At 40.4% G+C, this 19565-nt stretch overlaps 1 protein-coding gene across 1 annotated transcript; it reads left to right on the top strand.

Moving 5' to 3' along the window:
* Positions 1 to 971: 971 nt before the first annotated feature.
* SLC25A46 (solute carrier family 25 member 46) lies at positions 972 to 19151 on the top strand. The gene is made up of 8 exons (XM_089492367.1): positions 972 to 1329; positions 2383 to 2425; positions 6416 to 6473; positions 6776 to 6853; positions 7088 to 7188; positions 11664 to 11720; positions 12742 to 12799; positions 16624 to 19151. Exons 1-8 carry the CDS (start codon positions 1062 to 1064, stop codon positions 17200 to 17202), a joined length of 1242 nt encoding a protein of 413 aa, XP_089348493.1. The 5' UTR covers positions 972 to 1061; the 3' UTR covers positions 17203 to 19151.
* Positions 19152 to 19565: the final 414 nt, after the last annotated feature.

The following is a 19565-nucleotide window of genomic DNA, read 5'->3' as shown; positions in this document are numbered from 1 at the left end:
TGGGGCCCTTTCCCCGCCGCCCTCCCTGACTGTGTTGTTATCTGACTGGGGCTGAGGAGGCTCTCCGACAGAGGCGGCTAAATGTCTCCCAAAACCCAGAACTCCAGAGCACTGAAGCTGCCCTGGCTCAACCTGGATTATTTCCCCAGTGCAGACACAGCCAAAGAAACACCCCTCTAACTTTCCTTGTCTCTACGGGTGCGTCTGCACTGGAGAAATAATCCGGATTGACACCGCTTTAACTGCCATAGCTCAGTGCAAGGGAATCCTGGGAACTGCGGTTTGCTTTGGCACTAGAGCTCTCTCTGACAGAGAAGGTGGAATGCCTCCCAAAACTATAATTCCCGGAACACCATGGCATTAGACTGTGGCAGCTGAAACGGTGTCAACGTGGATTATTTAGCTGCATTGAATCCCTGTACTGGGAGGAAGGCAGGATAGTAATAATAAGCATCATCATATTTCTGCAGTAAGGATGCAGCCCACTTCCTGAGGCCAGACGGTTAAGAGGTGATATGATAGCCCTGCTTAAATATTTGAAGGGCTGTCATATTCAGGAGGGAACAAGCTTGTCTTCTGCTGCTACAGGGAACAGGACCCGGAATAATGGATGCAAGCTACAGGAAAAGAGATTCCACCTCAACATTAGTAGGAACTTCCTGACAGTAAGGGCTGTTCGACAGTGGAACACACTCCCTCGTAGTGTAGTGGAGTCTCCTTCCTTGGAGGTCTTTAAACAGAGGCTGGATGGCCATTTGCTGGGGATGCTTTGAGTGAGAGTTCCTGCATGGCAGGATGGGGCTGGGCTGGATCAGGGCCCTTTTGCCCTCTTCCAACTCTATGCTTCTGTGACTAAAGGGCCCTCCTGAAAGGTGCTCGAAGCAGGGCCCCTCCCCTCCCTTCCCTGGTCACATGACCCGCCTTGGCTGCGGGCGGGGTTTACTTCCTGTTGACCCCGGAAGCGCAACCAACCCAGCGGCGACCGGTGAGGGCGCCTTGTGGCGGGGTCCCTCTGCTCCTCCCCTCGCCCTTCTCTTGCCTCTCTCTCCGCGCCGAGACCGATGCATCCGCGGCGCCCCGAGGGCTTCGACGGCCTGGGCTACCGGGGCGGCCGGGAGGAGCCGGGGCCCTTCGGGGCCAGGCCGGAGCTGGGCCACTGGGTCAGCACCCCACCGGACATCCCCGGCAGCCGCAACCTCCACTGGGGCGAGAAGAGCCCGCAGCTCCTGGCCGCGGCGGCGGCGGCGGCAGGGAGCCCGCTGGCCGGCCCTGGGCTGGGAGAGGAGCCCTATGGCGGCGGCGCGGGAGGCGGCAGCGGGGCAGGGAGCGGTAAGGAGCGTCTCCCAGAGCCCTCTCCGAGCTGAAAGGGGTGGCTCTGAGGATGTCCTCAGAGAAGGACGGGCTGCAGAGACGGAGGAGGAGGGATGAAGGACTGCACACTACAGATTATAGAAGCAAAGCCCACCCTGCAGAGTCTGCCTTCCCTCCCCCTGTGAACAGAAACGATAACTGTAAAATGCAGATTAAAAATACAATAGAATAAAGCCCCACAATTCCCGCCCCCCCCCTTAGCCCCAAATCAACAAACGTAACAATAACTGCCACAAAATACAATTAAGATCATGAAAACAAGGACTAGGACAGGAAAGAGGGCGATCAGTGGGATGGTTGAGAGGATGGTCCCTGTCACTGGGGGAGACCGGCTCAGTTATTCTGGGGAAGCCTGTCAGAAGAGATCTCTCTTGGCAGCCTTTTCAAAGGGTGGGAGGTACTAAAACAAGTGACAGGACTTGCCCACAGGGAATCCTTGGAGAAGGAATGCTTGCCCATAGGAAAAGATTGGGGAAGCATTCAATGTTTCTCCATGGGCAGGTATTCCCCTATGAAGTCAAAGGTTTTCATGGCCAGCATCCATAGCTTTTTGTGGGTCTTTCAGGCTCTGTGGCCATGCTCTAGAAGAGTTTACTCTTGACCTTTCGCCAGTGTCTGTGGCTGGCATCTTCATATAATGCACTCTCTGAAAACGCCAGCCACAGATGCTGTGCGAAACACCAAAAACAAACACCAGTTTCACCAGTGAGAGCGTTGGTTCCTTGCAAGAGAAACCCACATCCATACCTAGGTACATGTAAGCAGGCTAATATTGTTCCATTTTTGCCATAGATGCAGATGAAATACAGAGATGTACATAAAATAGTAGATTGTTATATTTGTAATTATCCTGTGTGTTTTTGCCTTTATCAAGTTATGCACCTCTTCAGCTATGTTCCTTCTATTGGTGCTTTGCCATATGAATGCTACACATAAGTCATATCAGTTGTACTGGCGGTTGCTCTCTTTTTTATTGTGTTCTTAAAACCAAATTGTCTGTCTGTCTTTCAGAACAGTTGAATCGGTTTGCAGGCTTTGGGATTGGCCTGGCAAGGTAAGAAGAGCTCTAGTCTGTTACCAGTAATGTTGTTACAAAGGCAAGAGTGCTTCTTTTCCAAGAGCAGTATTACTGTTTGTATGTTGAGTAGGTCCATACAACGAAAGAGTTTAATATTATCATCAAGACTTAAAACAGTTTGCTCCCACTCCTATAAACATGTATGGGTGAGCAGGAGATACACATGCTTTTCATAACAATATAGATAAAACAGCTTTAAAAAGAATCCACAAAAAGCTAACGTCAAATTCAACAAAAAGTAACATTACAGAAATTTAAGAAGTCTGTAGTCTTCATAGAATTAAAACTAAGAAGTATACTAATATGTACTGGTGAGAGGCTCCATAACTTTGGAGCAACCACTATAAAGACTCCATTACTTTTACTGCAGTCTGTCAGAATTTATATTTATTGAAAAGATGGTCAAGCCTGCTAATACCAAGGGTGCTGTCTCATTCATGCAAAAAGGAGAAGTAATTAAGTTATTACGGCCCTATCAACTTGCAGGATTTGGTATGTGTCAGGGACTCCTAGCTGGGTGATGCACATCTATTCCAGGTTTGTCTAGCTAGGCATACAACTCAGCACAAACATAAGCAAGAAGAAATGGAAGGGTTCATGCTGTCATATGAAGGGATCTATCTCTCTCATGAGAACACAGGTGCTACATTTGAATGTTTGTACTTGGTTTGTACTTTGATCAAAAAGACACATTACGATTTCTTTTGTTCTACCAGCTACCCTATAGTGTTGGAAGCCCCCAAGACAGAGGGTTCTTTGGGAATTTCAACTTCCATGTTAAAGCCAGGGATTTCTCAAGATCAACATGATAATTGTGAATCTGTCAGCTCACTAATTCAGCAGGCCAGGACGCATGAAATTGAAGGTGTCCCTTGTGTCCTCATTGTCCTTGTCAGACAACTTTCTGCTAATCTCCTGATTAAACTGTTAGAAAGCATTGCTTGTGCGGCTGCCCTTGAAGATGACTTGAAAGGTTCCGCTAATACAGAACACGGCATGTCTACAATATATCTATTTTAGTAATACAGATCTAGTTAGAGCCAATATTTTGAATAGCATGATTATACAAATAAGAATAGCACAGTTCATTTTAAAATACAGGTTAAACAATGCAGTTTAAAACTGTATTGTAGAAACATCTTTTCAGTTTGTGGGTTTTTTGGCAAACGTGAACAAACACAAGAGTGGGTTTGGTCAGACCAAAGAGAGTGCAGTTCTGACTTCCTTCCAGGAGGACCTGTGGAAACAAAACCAACTCCCCCCCCCCCCACACACACACACACACAAGATACCTGTTGGTGGGTCTTTCTGGTTAACCTGTTGCTTTTCTAACTGCCATTCTTGGAATGTTCCATAGTGACTTAAGGAAGAATAGCTCTCCCCATGAAATTATGATGCCTAGCAACCAAGACATAGCACCACATTCTTGATCCTTAGAGGTCCGAGCATCTTCTCACTAGAGTAGTTGTGTAGTCTACAGCTCTTGGCTCTTCCCTGTGACTGATGAAGTCTTGGAGGAAGATAATAATGTAAGATGCCTGCACTCCAGGCCATAAATGTTGCCTGCTGACATCATCATTTATCTGTATGTAAAGATTTGCATAGTTTGTATGTTCTACCTAGGAGACAGACCTTTCCAGTACTCATAGTCTTACTATTATTATTATTAGTGTTTATTTATATAGCGCCATAAATTTACATGGCATTTTACAGACATCATCAGTTCAACATTCAAACATGCCAACAGTGTACAATCCAAAAATCATAAAGTATAAAACTACAGTAATTAAGGAAATTATACAATTAAAATACAAAACTATCAAAACAGATAATACATATAATCAAATCTAAATTATACAACAATATTAAAATTAAGTTCCAAATGCTTCAGAGAACAAGAAAGTCTTTAATTCATATTTAAAGTAAGAGAAGAGATAATCTGCAGGTGTTTAGGAAGGTGGTCCTAGTATTGTACCATTTTTTCCCAGTGATTAACATTAATGGTTGTGGGTCACTTCACTTCCATGAGATTAGCTCACACTTTTCAAAATATAGGAATGGTTCTCATCTGCATTACTACTTGATAATGGCAGCAGAGTAGCACAGGCAAGCAACAGCTTTTGTTAGCTTCAGTTGGCTTGCCCTTCTTAGATGTTTTGATATCACTATCCATGTACTAGTATCCTCCTATTACTACTGTTGCAATATTTTTTACTTAAAAGTGGATCCAAAACTTAATCTAATACAGAATTCTATAATTTATCTATAGATTTTAAAAGCTAGAAATAGAATGTGGATAATGCCCACGCATCAGTAATACCGTCCTTTTTCCTTCTAGACCTAATTCAGTTATTGATGGTGATCTCTATAGTACTAGAATATATTCTCTCTTTGTATTAGTTCTTGATATTTGAATGAAAGACAGGCTTTGTATATTGTCTTTTGCCCAAATAAAATCAGCTAAGATGAGGAGTAAAGCCTTTCCCACTTTTTCACCACCACTAGAATCAGCATAGTAGAATTGTACAGTTGGTCCTCCATATCCACAGTTTTTTTATCCATGGATTCAACCATCCACAACTTGAAAATATTTTAAAAATATATAAATTGCAAAAAGCATTTTACTTATCAAAGGTCCAGTACAGACGGGCGGGAAGTGCTGTCATGGGGCCAAAACTTGGGTTCAGGAGAGCATAGGAACTGCACACTCCCGAGCCCTAGTATGTGTGGGCACCACCATGATTGCGCGGCCCCGCCCAAACAGGGTGCGCGTCCATGACGTGCAGGAGCCTGAGTGCCCAAACTGCTCTGGGTGAAAGAAGAAGCATACTTGAATAAGTGGATGAAAAATCTGTGGATACAGAGGGCTGACTGTATATTTAATGGGACTTGAACAACCACAGATTTTAGGTATCCATGGAGCATCCTAGAACCAAACCCCTGCAGATACCAAGGTCCCACTGTATAGCCTTGCTGTTATGTTATACTGAGTATACTGTTTCTTTTACTATGTATCATTTTTTCTGTTTTTATGGCCTAAATCAATGTTAGGCAACTAGTCCAAAATTGGGAGATGGAGTACAAACACCTGAGAGCTCTGCAGTCTCCAAAAACTGTAAACTTTTTTTTTATTTTCCGAAATGTCATCCTATAACTTTTGGGGTTGTTGGAAGAATTGTCCACCCACCAGGAACTGACCAAAAGCCACATTTCTGTTTGAGAAAGAATTGCCTCTGGCCTGAAACAGGCTATTCCCCTCAAAATGAGACAGACCTGTACCTTGTGGCACCAAGAACTCATGGGGAGGGTTGTATTTACAAAAATAAATATTAACAACAACAGCAGGATTGGGTGGGCTGTAGTACACCCCATGCCACTCTTTGCCCACTTCTGACCTAAATCATGGTAATGCTGCAGTGCTAGCACAATAGAGCTTGCCTTTTCTCCCATTCCCCTACAGCCATTGACACTGTTCAGAAACTAGCTTTGGAGAATTTTCTAGTAGTCTAGGCCACATAATTGGGGTGCACAGGAGCCACAGTGGCGAAGGGAGATCACCCCTTTCTGATTCTCCTAATGGAAGCAGTTGTACCCTATTGGATCGTGCCCTATATTTAAATGTTTTGTTGTTATTTTTATTCCTACATGTATAAATAAGCTCTTTTAAATGAGTTTTTATGCTGTTAACTACTATTCACACACTAGAGTATTTTATTTTATTTTTGTATCCGTGCCACTGCTGTAATTTGTTCCACTTGGCTTGAGCAGGGAGCAGTTAAAATATTAGTAAAATATGGTGTGAATACGAGAACTGAATGGGTTCAGTATTACCATATAATTCAAAGTACTTGAGTATTTTAATAAAAGTTGCAAAACGTATCAGAGTTATGTAAATCATTAAATTCTAGGTTATGTGTCAGTATTAGTTTGTGAAACATTAGTATTTTAAAAAAATCTTTTTCCAAGTTTGTTTACAGAGAATGTTCTGGCTCATCCTTGCATCGTTCTGCGTCGACAGTGTCAGGTAAATAGTTTACTGATATACATGTGTCTCCTTTATTTCTTTTAGACTAGTCTTACATTCCTGGGACTAAACATCCTCAAATTTCATGGGACTTCCAAGTAAACAAGCATGGAATTAAGATGCTAGTATTAAATTGATTGTCACCTAAAGTGCTGAGTTTGATTAGATATTGGCTACAAATTCTAATATAAACATGCTGAGAAATCCAAAAATGGTCAAGGAACTGGCTAACTGTAGCAGACACAATTATATAGAGGTATACACCTATGCATATTTATAATTGAGTGTATTTATTTTTACAGGTTAATTATCATGCCAAGAATTACCACCTCACACCATTTACAATCATCAATATTATGTATAGCATCAATAAGACCCAGGTTAGTATTTGATGTACAGACATTTTTCTTAGACAAAATGTACATAGTCTAAAAATAGTCAGAATTCTAAAAATATACTAGTTATGCACAGCTTTAAAAGTAACACTGTTCATATAATTTTTCAGTATAAAAATATGGGTGATAATTCAAATAGAGCATTGTGTAATAACCTGAACAGTATGTTAAATACATGATGGGTCAGCCCTTATATTTTCTTCATCCTCTTAACTCCAGGGGCCCCGAGCTCTTTGGAAAGGAATGGGAAGTACTTTCATTGTTCAGGGTATAACTCTTGGAGCCGAAGGTATCATCAGTGAATTCACCCCCTTGCCAAGGTATTGCCATTCTTTTATCTCAACCTTACATTAAGTGCATTATTTATGTAGGTGAGTGTGTCTTTGTTGTACTCTCAAATGTCTGGATTGATTGCTGTTTTATCAGGGTGCTGTATGATAGTAATATCTTGCATGTGTGTAAAATGCTCTCTGGGTCACAGTTATTGACATATTAAAACATTGTCTCTGCCATACAGTTAGGTTTCTTCTGTAGTAATAACAGTTTGTATTTACCCAGATAGCAACATTGAGAGCTGTATGGATATATGATACCATTGTTTCTCAAAAGCTATATATACAGGCCAGCCATATAAGGTAATCATTATATTCCATGCTTGTCTCTGTTGGATAAATCTTATTCATGTCACTTTTCAGTGTATGATGTACATCTGTATCTACCACTAATCATAGAATCGTAGAGTTGGAAGAGACCATCCAGTCTAACCCCCTGCCATGCAGGAACTCCCAGTCAAAGTATCCCCAACAGATGGCCATTCAGCCTCTCTTTAAAGACTTCCAAGGAAGGAGACTCCACCACTCTCCGAGGGAGTGTGTTCCACTGTCAGGAAGTTCCTCCTAATGTTGCAGTTGTATGATTTTCCTCCAGTTTACTGATAATTCTCACTACTGATCTGAGTTAGTCATAATTAGTATTTCAAAAGTATTGAGAACAGACAAAGGAGTGAAACAGATGGTCAAAATAAGCAGGTTTAAAAGGGACAGAGTTGCCATACCCAAGCGGTGAGGGTGGCAATGCCCAAAAGAAGAAACCATGACACCTCCTATGGAGATGAGTCAAAAAGGGGGCATATGGGGTTAAAGGGGGGCATGATTGTACCTTGCCGGCATTTGCATGGGCACACCTCTGCTCCAATCCAGTGAAGCGCTGCACATGCAAATATGTGCAGGTGCACAGGGAGGGCCATCTAATGGCATGGCAGGCACTGGCAGATTGCTCCTGTGAAGGTATGCAGGGATATGGGGGAGACAGTAAAAATAAAGTTCCAAGTAGCATGGCTTGACGCCATGACATGTGCACTCCAGCCACCTTGAGAGCAGGTGGTGCAATTGGTGGGGTTTCAATGCAGCTTCAGAAAAAGCAGTTTCAAGCCACTTTTTCCTGCCCATCTATTTCATCCCCAAAATACCTTTGGCCTGAAGAGAGGCAAATGTTTTTGCAAACCAGTCCCATGGCTCCCTATGATATTGTTCCATGCTTTCTGCTCCCCGCTCAAGAGTAGGCCATCAGCCTGTTGCTAAACATGTTGTCACCCCTCCACATGTGCACACACAAACACACCAAACTTCCAGTTCTTATGGAAGGGGATCGCTATCCAGATTCCTTATTTCCCCACCTGCTGACTATAAGGTGGGCAGAGGACACTCACGATGCTGGTCTATAAAGGACCACTGTTCTAAGGTCTGAGATAGAATGCCCAGGGAGACTGAAATGTTCTGCCATTATTTTTTTGTTTATTCCCATTCCTAATGTCTGGTTTATATGAATTTTCCTCTGGTGCAGGGGCTGGCCTGTTTGCCCAATGTAGAGTGCTAATGGGCATGTATGGCATAAATCACATTGGAGGATGAGCATGTGAAGGCCCCCCTAATATTCTGGGCGATGCCATTAGGTCTTGTGATGACATTTCCTGGATAAATGTGCAGGCAAAGTTGGCTCTTGGTTTGTGGCAAGGCTTAGTACCTGTGTTCCCATCTGTGGCATGTGACTTCCTCTGTATAAGTACCCGTTTGAAGTTTGGAGGGTATCTGTAGGCAAGTAAATGTCTGCCACCAAGAGCCCTTGAAAGAGTGGTGGCATTAATGTCCAGAATGGGTTGTAGTTCATTGATGATGCCTGAGAGGTCCCAGTTGGGAACTGTATGTGACCATTAGTGAGGTTCTGTCATTTTCTCTCTTCAAATTGTTGTGTAATAGATTGGTCCTGGGTACAAGCTTCCCTTATTTATTTGTTGGGGTTTTTTTACTTCATGTGGTGGGTACTGTAGTTTGAGAAGTGCTTATTGTAATTCCTTGAGTTTGGCATCCCTGTCTTTTGGGTCTGAGCAGATGTGATTGGATCAGAAAGTTTGGCTGTATGCTATGGATCTGGTGATATGTTCAGGGTGAAAACTGGTGGCATGTAAGTACGTGTAGCGGTCTGTGGGTTTGTGATATAATGTGGTGCTTAGATGTCCATTTTGTAGCTGTACTGTGGTGTCCAGAAAATGAACATGTTCTATAGATAGTTCCAGGCTGAGGTTGATGGAGTGGGAGGGGTGGAGTTGTTGAAACTGCTGAAAGGTCTTGAGTGAGTCTTCTCCATGATCCCAGATTATGAAGATACAGTATCAGTGTACTTCAGGTAGAGGACCAGTTTCTGGGTGCCGGAGTTAAGGAAGCATTGTTCTGTGAAGATATTGGCATATTGTGGTGCCATACATGTGCCCATGGCGGTGCCACTAATTTGAAGGTACATGTTACTAAAGGTGAAGTAATTGTGTGCGAGAACAAACTGGCAGACCTTGTCACTGATCAAAGTACACAGTGCCACAAGCAGAGGGCAGAAATGAGCAAGATGTAAGTTGTCAGACAAGGAACGTGTTGATTAAATCTACATGCTACAAGTAGAAATTCTTAGGCTATATTGTGGATCATGCTAGGGAGTTAAGAGGAGAAAATAATCAAATAATCATTTTGGTCTTCTTAACTGGATAATTATGAATCTTCCATGCTCAAAAACTGTTGTGGGTTATGTTTAAGAATGACATTAGAATAAGAATACCTTTCCTTTCAAAATTAGAAAAGGTGTTACTAAATGTAGTGATCTAAAGAATAATAAAAGAGAGTATGTTACAGCAGAGATAAGACAAGTAGCTGAGAAGAAACTCTGCGGGCAGTTTGCCTGAAGAAGACATGAACATATGGATGGATGGCAACTCATGGAGCCAAAAATTAGACTATAATGTAGTGGAAATGAAAAACTAATATCTCTTGGTGGCTCTTTCTTAATAAATATGTATGCTTGTATCTGCATGGTGGGATGCCATTGTACATTTGTACATTTCCATTTTTTATTTTGATTTATTTACTTATTTGTTATGGACCAGCATCACTATATTTGTGTTCCTTTTTAATGGTAGAAATAGTAATTGAGTTTTCCTGTGGACTGCAACTCTTTCTTATACAAGCCAAGATTAACAGTGGGAATGTCTGTACGGTCAGATTGAAAACAGTTTGGCCTTGGGTAGCTTATTTTAATAATTCTCCTTAACAGATTATTGCTTCATAGATCTTGCTTAGATCTTCTTCCAACCATTGCGAATACTTTTCTGCTCCAATCAAGTTGAGCTGTGTTAGCTATTGGATAGGTCAAAGCTGATTATTGAATGAATCCTTGAAGGTTCTTGAAAGCAACCACTTTAAAATGATCTTGGCAACAAGAGTCTGGAATCAAGTGTTGGTAGATTAAAAAAAACCAAGAGTAAAATGTATTTAGTTTACTAGTCAGAGTAAAGAGCTATGCCTTTCAATTCTTCTTTTTTCCTTTATAATAATTAAACTTGCAAATTGAAATCTGAATCATATAAAGCATTTGTGGGTATGATTGCTTTTTAGAAAAGATGTCAATAGTTCTGCATTATTTCAAAGAATAGGAATTAAAATAGGATTTGAAATATAGGCAGCCAATTTGAAGTAACTCTTGGTGAACAAAAACTCATGAAATGCTATTGATTTTAAAGGAAATGCATGAAATACCTTGAGTTAATGTGTTTGTTAAGATTGTGAGCATCCCAATCACTACACTGGTCTGTTAGTTCAGTCAGTAGATTAGTTTTAAACTGATTCTAGTAGGCAGTTTTAAAATGCTTTAAAATACATAATTGTCAAGCAATGAAATATTACTGTAGAGTTATACTCAAACCATTTTTTGCTCCCAGGTTTCTCAACAAGTTTTGAGGAATTACCAATTGTTTTCATTCATTGTACCTTGGTACTAATACTTGCAATGTATTGAAATGGTCAAGAGTATGTCATTTATTTATTTGAAACAACTATTTGGAACAGTATTTGAAACAACTATTAGAAATTACATAGAGATCAGTATTACCACATGGAGTTTGTTTGGTCTTCTTACAGTACAGACTTCCTGTAGCAAAAGTTCTAGACTTCTGCGGCATTTCAAGGTGCACCTAAAAGGCATGGAGATAGGATCTTTGGTTAACTTCTCTGCCAGGAAGTGTTCTGCACATCCTCAGATGTTCCCATTGCAGTGCATTACAGTGAACAAAAAGTGGAAAAGTATATGCAGTGGCCTAGACCTCTTTACAAAGAGCATTAGAAGTCCTGCCAACCTTGTAAACCATATTTAGGATAAATGAAGGTTCCTTTATTCTAAGTGTAAAATATTGACTGGTATATGTGCTTGGATTTGCATTTGTGAAAATTGTTGGACATTTGATGTTTTAATTTTCCAGAGAGCTTTCATATAAATGGAGTCCCAGGCAAATTGGAGGACATCTTATTCTGAAAGGGTAGGTACTGGTTTTATTATTGAAACTTTTTGACATTTCATGTTTTGAAAATTATAACCAAAAGTGACAGATCAAGCAGGTACCATAAATTACTATTAAGATGTATAGAAGGAATGTTTTCATTTGCTTGCAATATGTCGTATAACAGTTTTATTGTAAATTAAAAATTGGGATTTTCAAGTCGCCTTACTTTTGTTTATCAAAATCTGTAATATATTTCTATCTCACTTTGGTTACTTAGGTCCAATATAGACCGGCACTTTGTGCCGGCCTGTGGACAGAGCCACAGTGCAGTGTCCGCACTCTGGATGCCATGACTCCACTCCCATTGCACCATGATGCCATGCACCCTTCTAGACAGCACACTGCATCATGGCACAACTCCAGTGCAGCACCCAAACAGTGCAGCGCAGAAACAGCATCATCATGGTGTGCCGCCACGCCTATGGCACCCCTTCCAGGGAGCAAAAAAAGAAGCCGCTTTTCGTGGCTTCTTTTTGCTCTCTCTGGAGGCTATGGCATGCAACTACTGCAGCCCTAATACAGGGCGAAAAGGGGTGGCGTCCTGCCACCCCTCTGTACAGCCCCTTATTTATTTAAATTTTAGTAAACTGCTGTATCCACTGATAATCAAAGCTGGGACTTTGAATAGAACTGTCATTTCTGTAGGACTTCAACTACTGAATGGATGTAGCAGAACTCATTAAAACATCATACTCTTCCCAGGAGGAATATAAAGCACTTTGAATTGCTTAATGTCTACATATTCATACTGAGAAGTATTACAATAAGAATCAGTAACTGCTAAATTGATCTTTCATGTGGATGGATAATTTTAGTATTAGGAGGCTTTCCAGGAAGCACCATCTCCAAACATATAAATCTAAGACAATTTAGCCTTCATGGGATAAACTGAATTAAACTAAAAAGTTTCATCTCGGTGATATTGTTCATCAGACTTTAAAACTGTAGCAAATAACAAATGTTGTTTTCAGAATATTAATTGTACTTATTTCTCTAGGTTGACTTATGTGATTGCAATGCCTTTTTATTCAGCAAGTCTGATTGAAACTGTGCAAGTAAGTTTTAAATGCTTTTTAAAATACCACCCTATGTAATCACCTAAGGGATCAGAGATAAAGGAAGCCTAGAAACTGTTCCGTCTTTATCCTAAAAACTTATCTAGTCTGGCCTTTGACATTCCACTCCTATTTGCATTGTTCCTTGAGGAGGAGAGATGCTACAGGATCAGGAGTATGAATCATGGGGCCTTGCAGATGATGTTGGACTGTATCTCCCAGGATTCTTCAATTTTGACTGTGCTAGCTAAGGCTTCCAGGATGTTGGATTCAGCAACATCTGGAGGCCTGCATGATTTCCCACACCTGCATCAGTTGTATAACATGGGACCCAAACAGATGGGCAAAAAAAGCCTGCTTCTGAGTGTAGCGTTTACATGCCGCACACCCCAGTGATGCCCTGAAGCCAATGTGAAGCGCCTGGCTGCCCAAATATGGGTGGCTTCAAGGTGCTCCAGCAGTGCTGCCTTTATACACAGCACGCTGCTGGAGCAGCTTGAAGCCAGCTTTGGACTGCAGCTGAGCTGCAAAAGCTGGTTCTTTCCAGGCCCAAAAAGGAGCGGATCTTTCCCCCTTCTTTTTTGGCCAGCTTCAAGGCAGATTGGGGCCATGGCGTGTGGTTACCATGGCCCCAATATGTCTTTGGAAGGGGCGGCTTCAACCCACTCCTTCCTGCCCATCTGTTTCGCCCCATCATCAGGTTTCTTTTTACTAATTCTTGAGTCACTATCTTTAACTGACTTTACTCAAATCTGGAGAGTGGTGAATCATATTTGAACCATTAGAAGAATTCCCTTATTATATGGGACGGAATTCCCCTCAAAGAAAGAATGTTTGCATATTTCAAAGCAAATTGTTTCCTTCCTGTTTTACTGCTTTTCCATTTATGTGACTCAATCCACTTGGTGGCGCACTTGTCACTTCTAGGGTGTTTGGGGTTTGAGTTTGGTTTGAAGCACATTATTCACAGGACTTATGAGGCATATGATATTCTAAGTCACATAGGTAATAAGTCTTTTTTTCTGATTTCATGATTTTTAAATATTCTGTGAAATTTCTCCTGTGTTATAACTGTGTTGCATTCACAAGAATCTGGAAATTATGTCATATGACTTCTCTTTTGATTTTTGGCTGCTGGGGAGTAAGGGCTTGGGGAGAGTAAAGTTAGATAAAACTCTACACTCTCAGATTGGGGGCATCTTTCACACACACAAAATTGAAAAATCACCTGGAAAAATGTTGTTGTTGTTGTTTTACTTGAGGCCTGAAACAAAGGTTCAGGAGCCATGCACTCCAAATGAACAACCACTAGAAGTCAGGCCCACAGGAACCTGTCTTTCTTTGCAACTTCATATGCCAGATGGGAAACCACATTTATACAACTGCTTGAAATACCGTATATCCTGCCATATGGCATTTTGGAGTACTGATCAAGGAGGATCCAAAGCCTCTTTTAAGTTGAATGGAACTAGTTACATGGTTCTTGGAATCCTGAGCATGGATATTTGTGTTTGGTATATGACATGGTAGGATTCAATTATGGTTAACCAGTAAACTGAATCTTTCATACGAAGATTAACATTTTTGCTTGTTACATGGCATATGGTACTCCAATTGAGAAATGAAGGCTCTGCCACAGAGAGTTCTTAGTGCATCCTGAACTTAGAGTCTTGTAGCAGTAGTTATCTACCGTAATCTTCCTTGTTTCTTCTCCATCTCATTATCTATCAGTCCCAATAAAAACAATTCTGGTTTGAATTGAATATTAATCTTCAAAATCACATATGTAAATCCAATTTTACTAGTTTTCTCACAGGTCCACCATGTGGGAAAATGTCCCAGCCTTTTGTTTACACTTCTAACATATTAGAAGCTTCTTATGTGTTTTAGCCAATCCTTCTGCAGCAGTACATTGTTTTATAAATGTTCTCCTTCAGATCATAACACAACATGAATTTCAGTCCATTTGACCACATTTCCCCATTGTTCCAGCTATATATTATATCCAAAATTCTCTGCCATTTTATCATACAGTTTTTACCATGTTCCTCTTTTGATTCCCATTTTAACAAAAGCTTATAATAATAATAATAATAATAATACATTTTATTTATAGACCGCTATTCCGCAATGATCATAGTAGTGTACAGTAAAAAATTGCAATACAATACAAAATACAATGTGAGAGTTAAAGGAGGGAGAAGTCTCGTCCTTCAGGCAGTCCCTGATGTTGCTGGGTCTGCCTGATGGCTCCCTCTGAGGCCGAGATGACAGTTGAGGAGGGAGGGGCCTCTTCCTTCAGGCAGTCCCTGATGTTGCTGGGTCTGCCTGATGGCTCCCTCTGAGGCCGAGATGACAGTTGAGGAGGGAGGGGCCTCTTCCTCCAGGCAGTCCCTGATGTTGCTGGGTCTGCCTGACGGCTCCCTCTGAGGCCGAGATGACAATTGAGGAGGGAGGGGCCTCTTCCTCCAGGCAGTCCCTGATGTTGCTGGGTCTGCCTGATGGCTCCCTCTGAGGCCGAGATGACAGTTGAGGAGGGAGGGGCCTCTTCCTCCAGGCAGTCCCTGATGTTGCTGGGTCTGCCTGATCGCCATTTTGCCAAACAGATGTTCATCGTCTGTATATAACTGAACTTCAGATTTGGACCTGTTATACTCAAAACCATTTTTATCAATTTACGGTAAATTTTTCAAAAATTAGTCTGTAAGAATATCACTGTAAGGTGTAACTGTCAGACACCAGCTTCTCATTTGGATAAATTCTACAGTCCACGGATTCCACCACTTCCAAGGATTCCACCATTGATGGCTTGAAAATATTCAAAAACATATAATTTCCAAAAAGCAAACCTTGATGTTACAATTGTATATGAGGGACACCATTTTACTATGCCATTGTATATAATGGGACTTGAGCATCCATGGATTTTGGTATCCACAAGGGATTCTGGGGCCAAACCCCAGTGGATACCAAGGGTCCACTGTATATTGTTCTTCATCAAATTACAGGAGGTAAGTTGGTAAGTTAATCACTTTTTGTTGTTGGTTTCCCCCTTCCCCCCCCCCCCCCATAAAACGTTTCTTATGCACAGACCCATAAAGGCTTCTTTAGCAATAACCCTGTTTTGTATTTTTTCCAAATTCTTAACAAGGCACTTCTCATGAAATGATTATTAAAAACTACATTACCTTTGACTTTATTGTATCACAAATATTTGTGCCAACAAAACCTCAGGTCATGTGCCTCTAGATCTAGAATCTGTTATTACTTAACATAATCCAGTCCTTTAAACAAACCAAACAGCATGCAGAAAAGTATATTTTCAGATCTGGTAATCTTATCCTCCTTTTTTTGCATCTTACATTTCACACTCAGTTTCTTTCTTTGCCATATAAACCTTGGAAAATCCTTCTACCATTGCTTAAATGGACTATAGTATGTCCTGGCACTGGTTGAACCCAATAACCACTAGGTTATGCTTCAGATATGCTAGTTCTCTGGTCACCATCCCCTACAAAATGCACAAGAGCAGCACTGACTAATGTCAAGATCTGAAATGCATTTTGGCAGTTTTTATTGAGCTAGGCTTGTCAGAGAAACTTGAGACTGATTTGTTCAACGTGAAAAGCATTATGTCTAAGATCAGTTATGCTTGTAACTTTTCCATTCTCTGGAAAGATTTTATTTCCATGCTCACATGGAGATTCTTATCAGTAACCTGAAGTTGAATTTATAGGATTCATTTAAATAAGTAAACAAGGATTTGCTGTAACAGTTGTTTTTTTAAAGACATTTGTTCATGGCAGTATTGTGTTTTCTTTCAGAGTGAAATAATTCGGGATAATACTGGAATTTTGGATTGCCTGAAAGAGGGCATAGGCAGAGCAATGGGCTTTGGAGTGCCCCATAGCAAGCGTCTCCTCCCTCTTCTGGCATTGACCTTTCCAACAGTTCTGCATGGTGTTCTTCATTATATAATCAGTTCTGCTGTACAGAAGTTGGTCCTCCTCCTCCTTAAGAAGGAGAATTCCTCCAGCCTGGCAACAGACAACTCAAGTTCTGTACAAAGCATGTTGGATGCTTATTTTCCAGAACTTATTGCTAGCTTTGCAGCCAGCCTTTGTGCTGATGTCATTCTCTACCCACTGGAGACAGTTTTGCACCGCCTTCATATTCAAGGGACACGCACCATAATTGACAATACGGACCTTGGGTATGAAGTTCTTCCAATCAATACTCAGTACGAAGGAATGAGAGACTGTATCAATACCATAAAGCGTGAAGAAGGGGTATTGGGGTTTTACAAAGGGTTTGGGGCTGTAGTTGTACAGTATACATTACACGTAGCTGTGCTGCAGTTCACTAAAATTCTTTACTCCACACTGCTTCAAAATGTTTCTTAAAAACTTAATGGATTTGACCTCCTAAAAGGCCACACTTTCAGAAGGTAGATAAGCAAGTGAAATCTGAGAGATTAGAATCCACATGGGTGGTTTTTCTTCTTGCTGCTTAGAATGTTCCTTTGTAAATAGAGATGTGTGTTCCCTTATGTAATTTACACAATACTTGATCAAGGGGGAAATGAAAACTTGAAAGCTGAGACAGGGCTTTTAAAATATAAGAATGTAAATAAGCTATTTGAAAATATTTTATAAATCAGTACTACTGTGTTTAAGGTATATGATTTTCAAGCTGCTGTTGATAGATCTTAAGACACAATCCTAATGGCATTTTCTACTACATAAACTCTGTCTGAAACAAGTGGTTGACGTGGTCTTGTCTATAACATCTCTCAGAGACTTACTTGCACTTAAAGATTGTGCCTTAGGTTCTGTCTGTAGCTTGAAATGGGAATTATTTTGATGTATTGGAATGCCCTCAGAAACCAATGAAATTTGACAGTTCTGTTCAAAGAGTTTTCCATATGATTGCTGTAACATGGATTAAAAATCCTGATATTTTTAAAAGATCATTGCTGTGGTTAAGAATTTGAAAGGAAAAGACATAAGGCAGTGATACTGGATTAATTTATGTATTTCATGAAAATTCCCTCATATCTTTCTGACAAAGATATATGATACACAAATAAGCGTAAAGAAAAACAGTGAAATTGAATTTGTTCTACTTAAATTACCTAAAAGAATCTTGCCTACAAATGTCCTCCAATTCAATAAATCTAGAAAGCCAGCAAATATAAGACTTCAGAATGAAAATACATATTCATTTGACAACCACTACAAGACAGTCACCAAAAGAATATTTGAAAGTCAATGTCTACTGAACTAGAATGGCTTTTATTAAGCAACTACCTTCAAAGCAGTTGTGTTGTATATCCCTCACAATGCCTTACAGCTTTGTGTGCACAAGTACACCAATCATGACCCTGAATTAGCTTGTTTTCAAATCTCACTCAAAATATAGACACTCAGCTTGACTTTAATGTTTCTGATTATTCATGCTGTGTTTCTCACATAAATATGGCTTAATCTGTGGTCTCTATATTTCTAGCACAGCAGTCTGAATTGTCCTGACTTTAGCCATTTAAATTCTTGTTGAACTGTTCTTTTAAAATAGGTGATTATAGAGCAGAGCTCTGTTACCTATCACTATAATATGTAACACAAAATTTGCTTTATTTCTTTCCCCAGATGTCAAGCTTTGGCTTTCTAAAACCTAATTCCAATAATTAAATGTTTATTTTTGCTTCTGTGTGGAGGCTTGGTCTAATGGAGGTGTCTAGAAAAATTATTTTTAGCAATGGAATAGCATGTTAAAGAAAAACCTTTGAAAAGTTCTTGTTTCTCTCATGCATTAATGTGTGTTGTAAGAAACTTGGTATGTCTGTGTGAGTCTAGTAAATTAATGTTCAAATTCAGGCTTTGTGTATAAAAGTATTTATTTAATAGACTGCAGCTGTTAGAAACACAGTGAACAATTCTGACGCACAAGAAATGATCTATAAAAGAACAGTGCAGTTATTTGGCTTGCCATTACCTAATGTCCATCAGTGTGCGAAGCTATTCGATTTTATAACTGAGGATAACAAGAGGATTTCAGTTTTGAAATCTGGACAGCTTTGAAGAATGATGCATAAATTACTTAAGAAATTCAGGACAGATTTCAGCTTTTTAATGTATTTGTAGATGTAACATTTTCATACTGCTCTAGAATGCTCTTGAATACAAGAATACTTTTAAATGAGTGGTACAGTCTGTCACTTCTAAATAAAACTGTTCAAACATTGTTCTGTCGTGAACCTCTAGGTCTCTACGACATAAGGAATTTGATTCACTGAACCTATAAAGGGGAATTAAATAAAAACTGGTGCAGGTGCCATTTTGACAAATCAGAAGAGTGTTTGATTATGCTTATGGAGAAATGATCTTGAGAGCCACTTCATATTTTATGAAATCAATGCATTTATTACTGATGCACTAGTACCCTTTGGCAGCTGACTAACTGAGGAAATGTTTTAAGAATATGTGACAGTCTTTTTGTTGTCCTAACATTTTACTATCAGAAAAGGCTGTTTTAGAAATGGCTGCTGCATTTCTAAGAACAACAGCTACTACTACTATCTGTCACTCAGACAGCCTAAGAATACAAGTACTGCCGCCTCCATAGTAAGTCGGGGCCAAAACACACTGCAGAAATCATCCAGCTTGAGATTGCTTTAACTGCTCTGGCACAACGCTAGTGAATTCTGGGAACTGTGTTTTTTGTGAGGCATTGAGACTTCTCTGTTAGAGGGCTCTGATGCCATAAC

The sequence above is a fragment of the Sceloporus occidentalis genome, unplaced genomic scaffold (assembly GCF_023333645.1).
Source record: "Sceloporus occidentalis isolate IW3139 unplaced genomic scaffold, rSceOcc1.0.p SCAF_1, whole genome shotgun sequence".
Classification (NCBI taxonomy): Eukaryota; Metazoa; Chordata; class Lepidosauria; order Squamata; family Phrynosomatidae; genus Sceloporus; species Sceloporus occidentalis.
The sequence above is the reverse complement of the archived record's forward strand: the minus strand, read 5'-3'. Positions and strand labels throughout refer to the sequence as shown.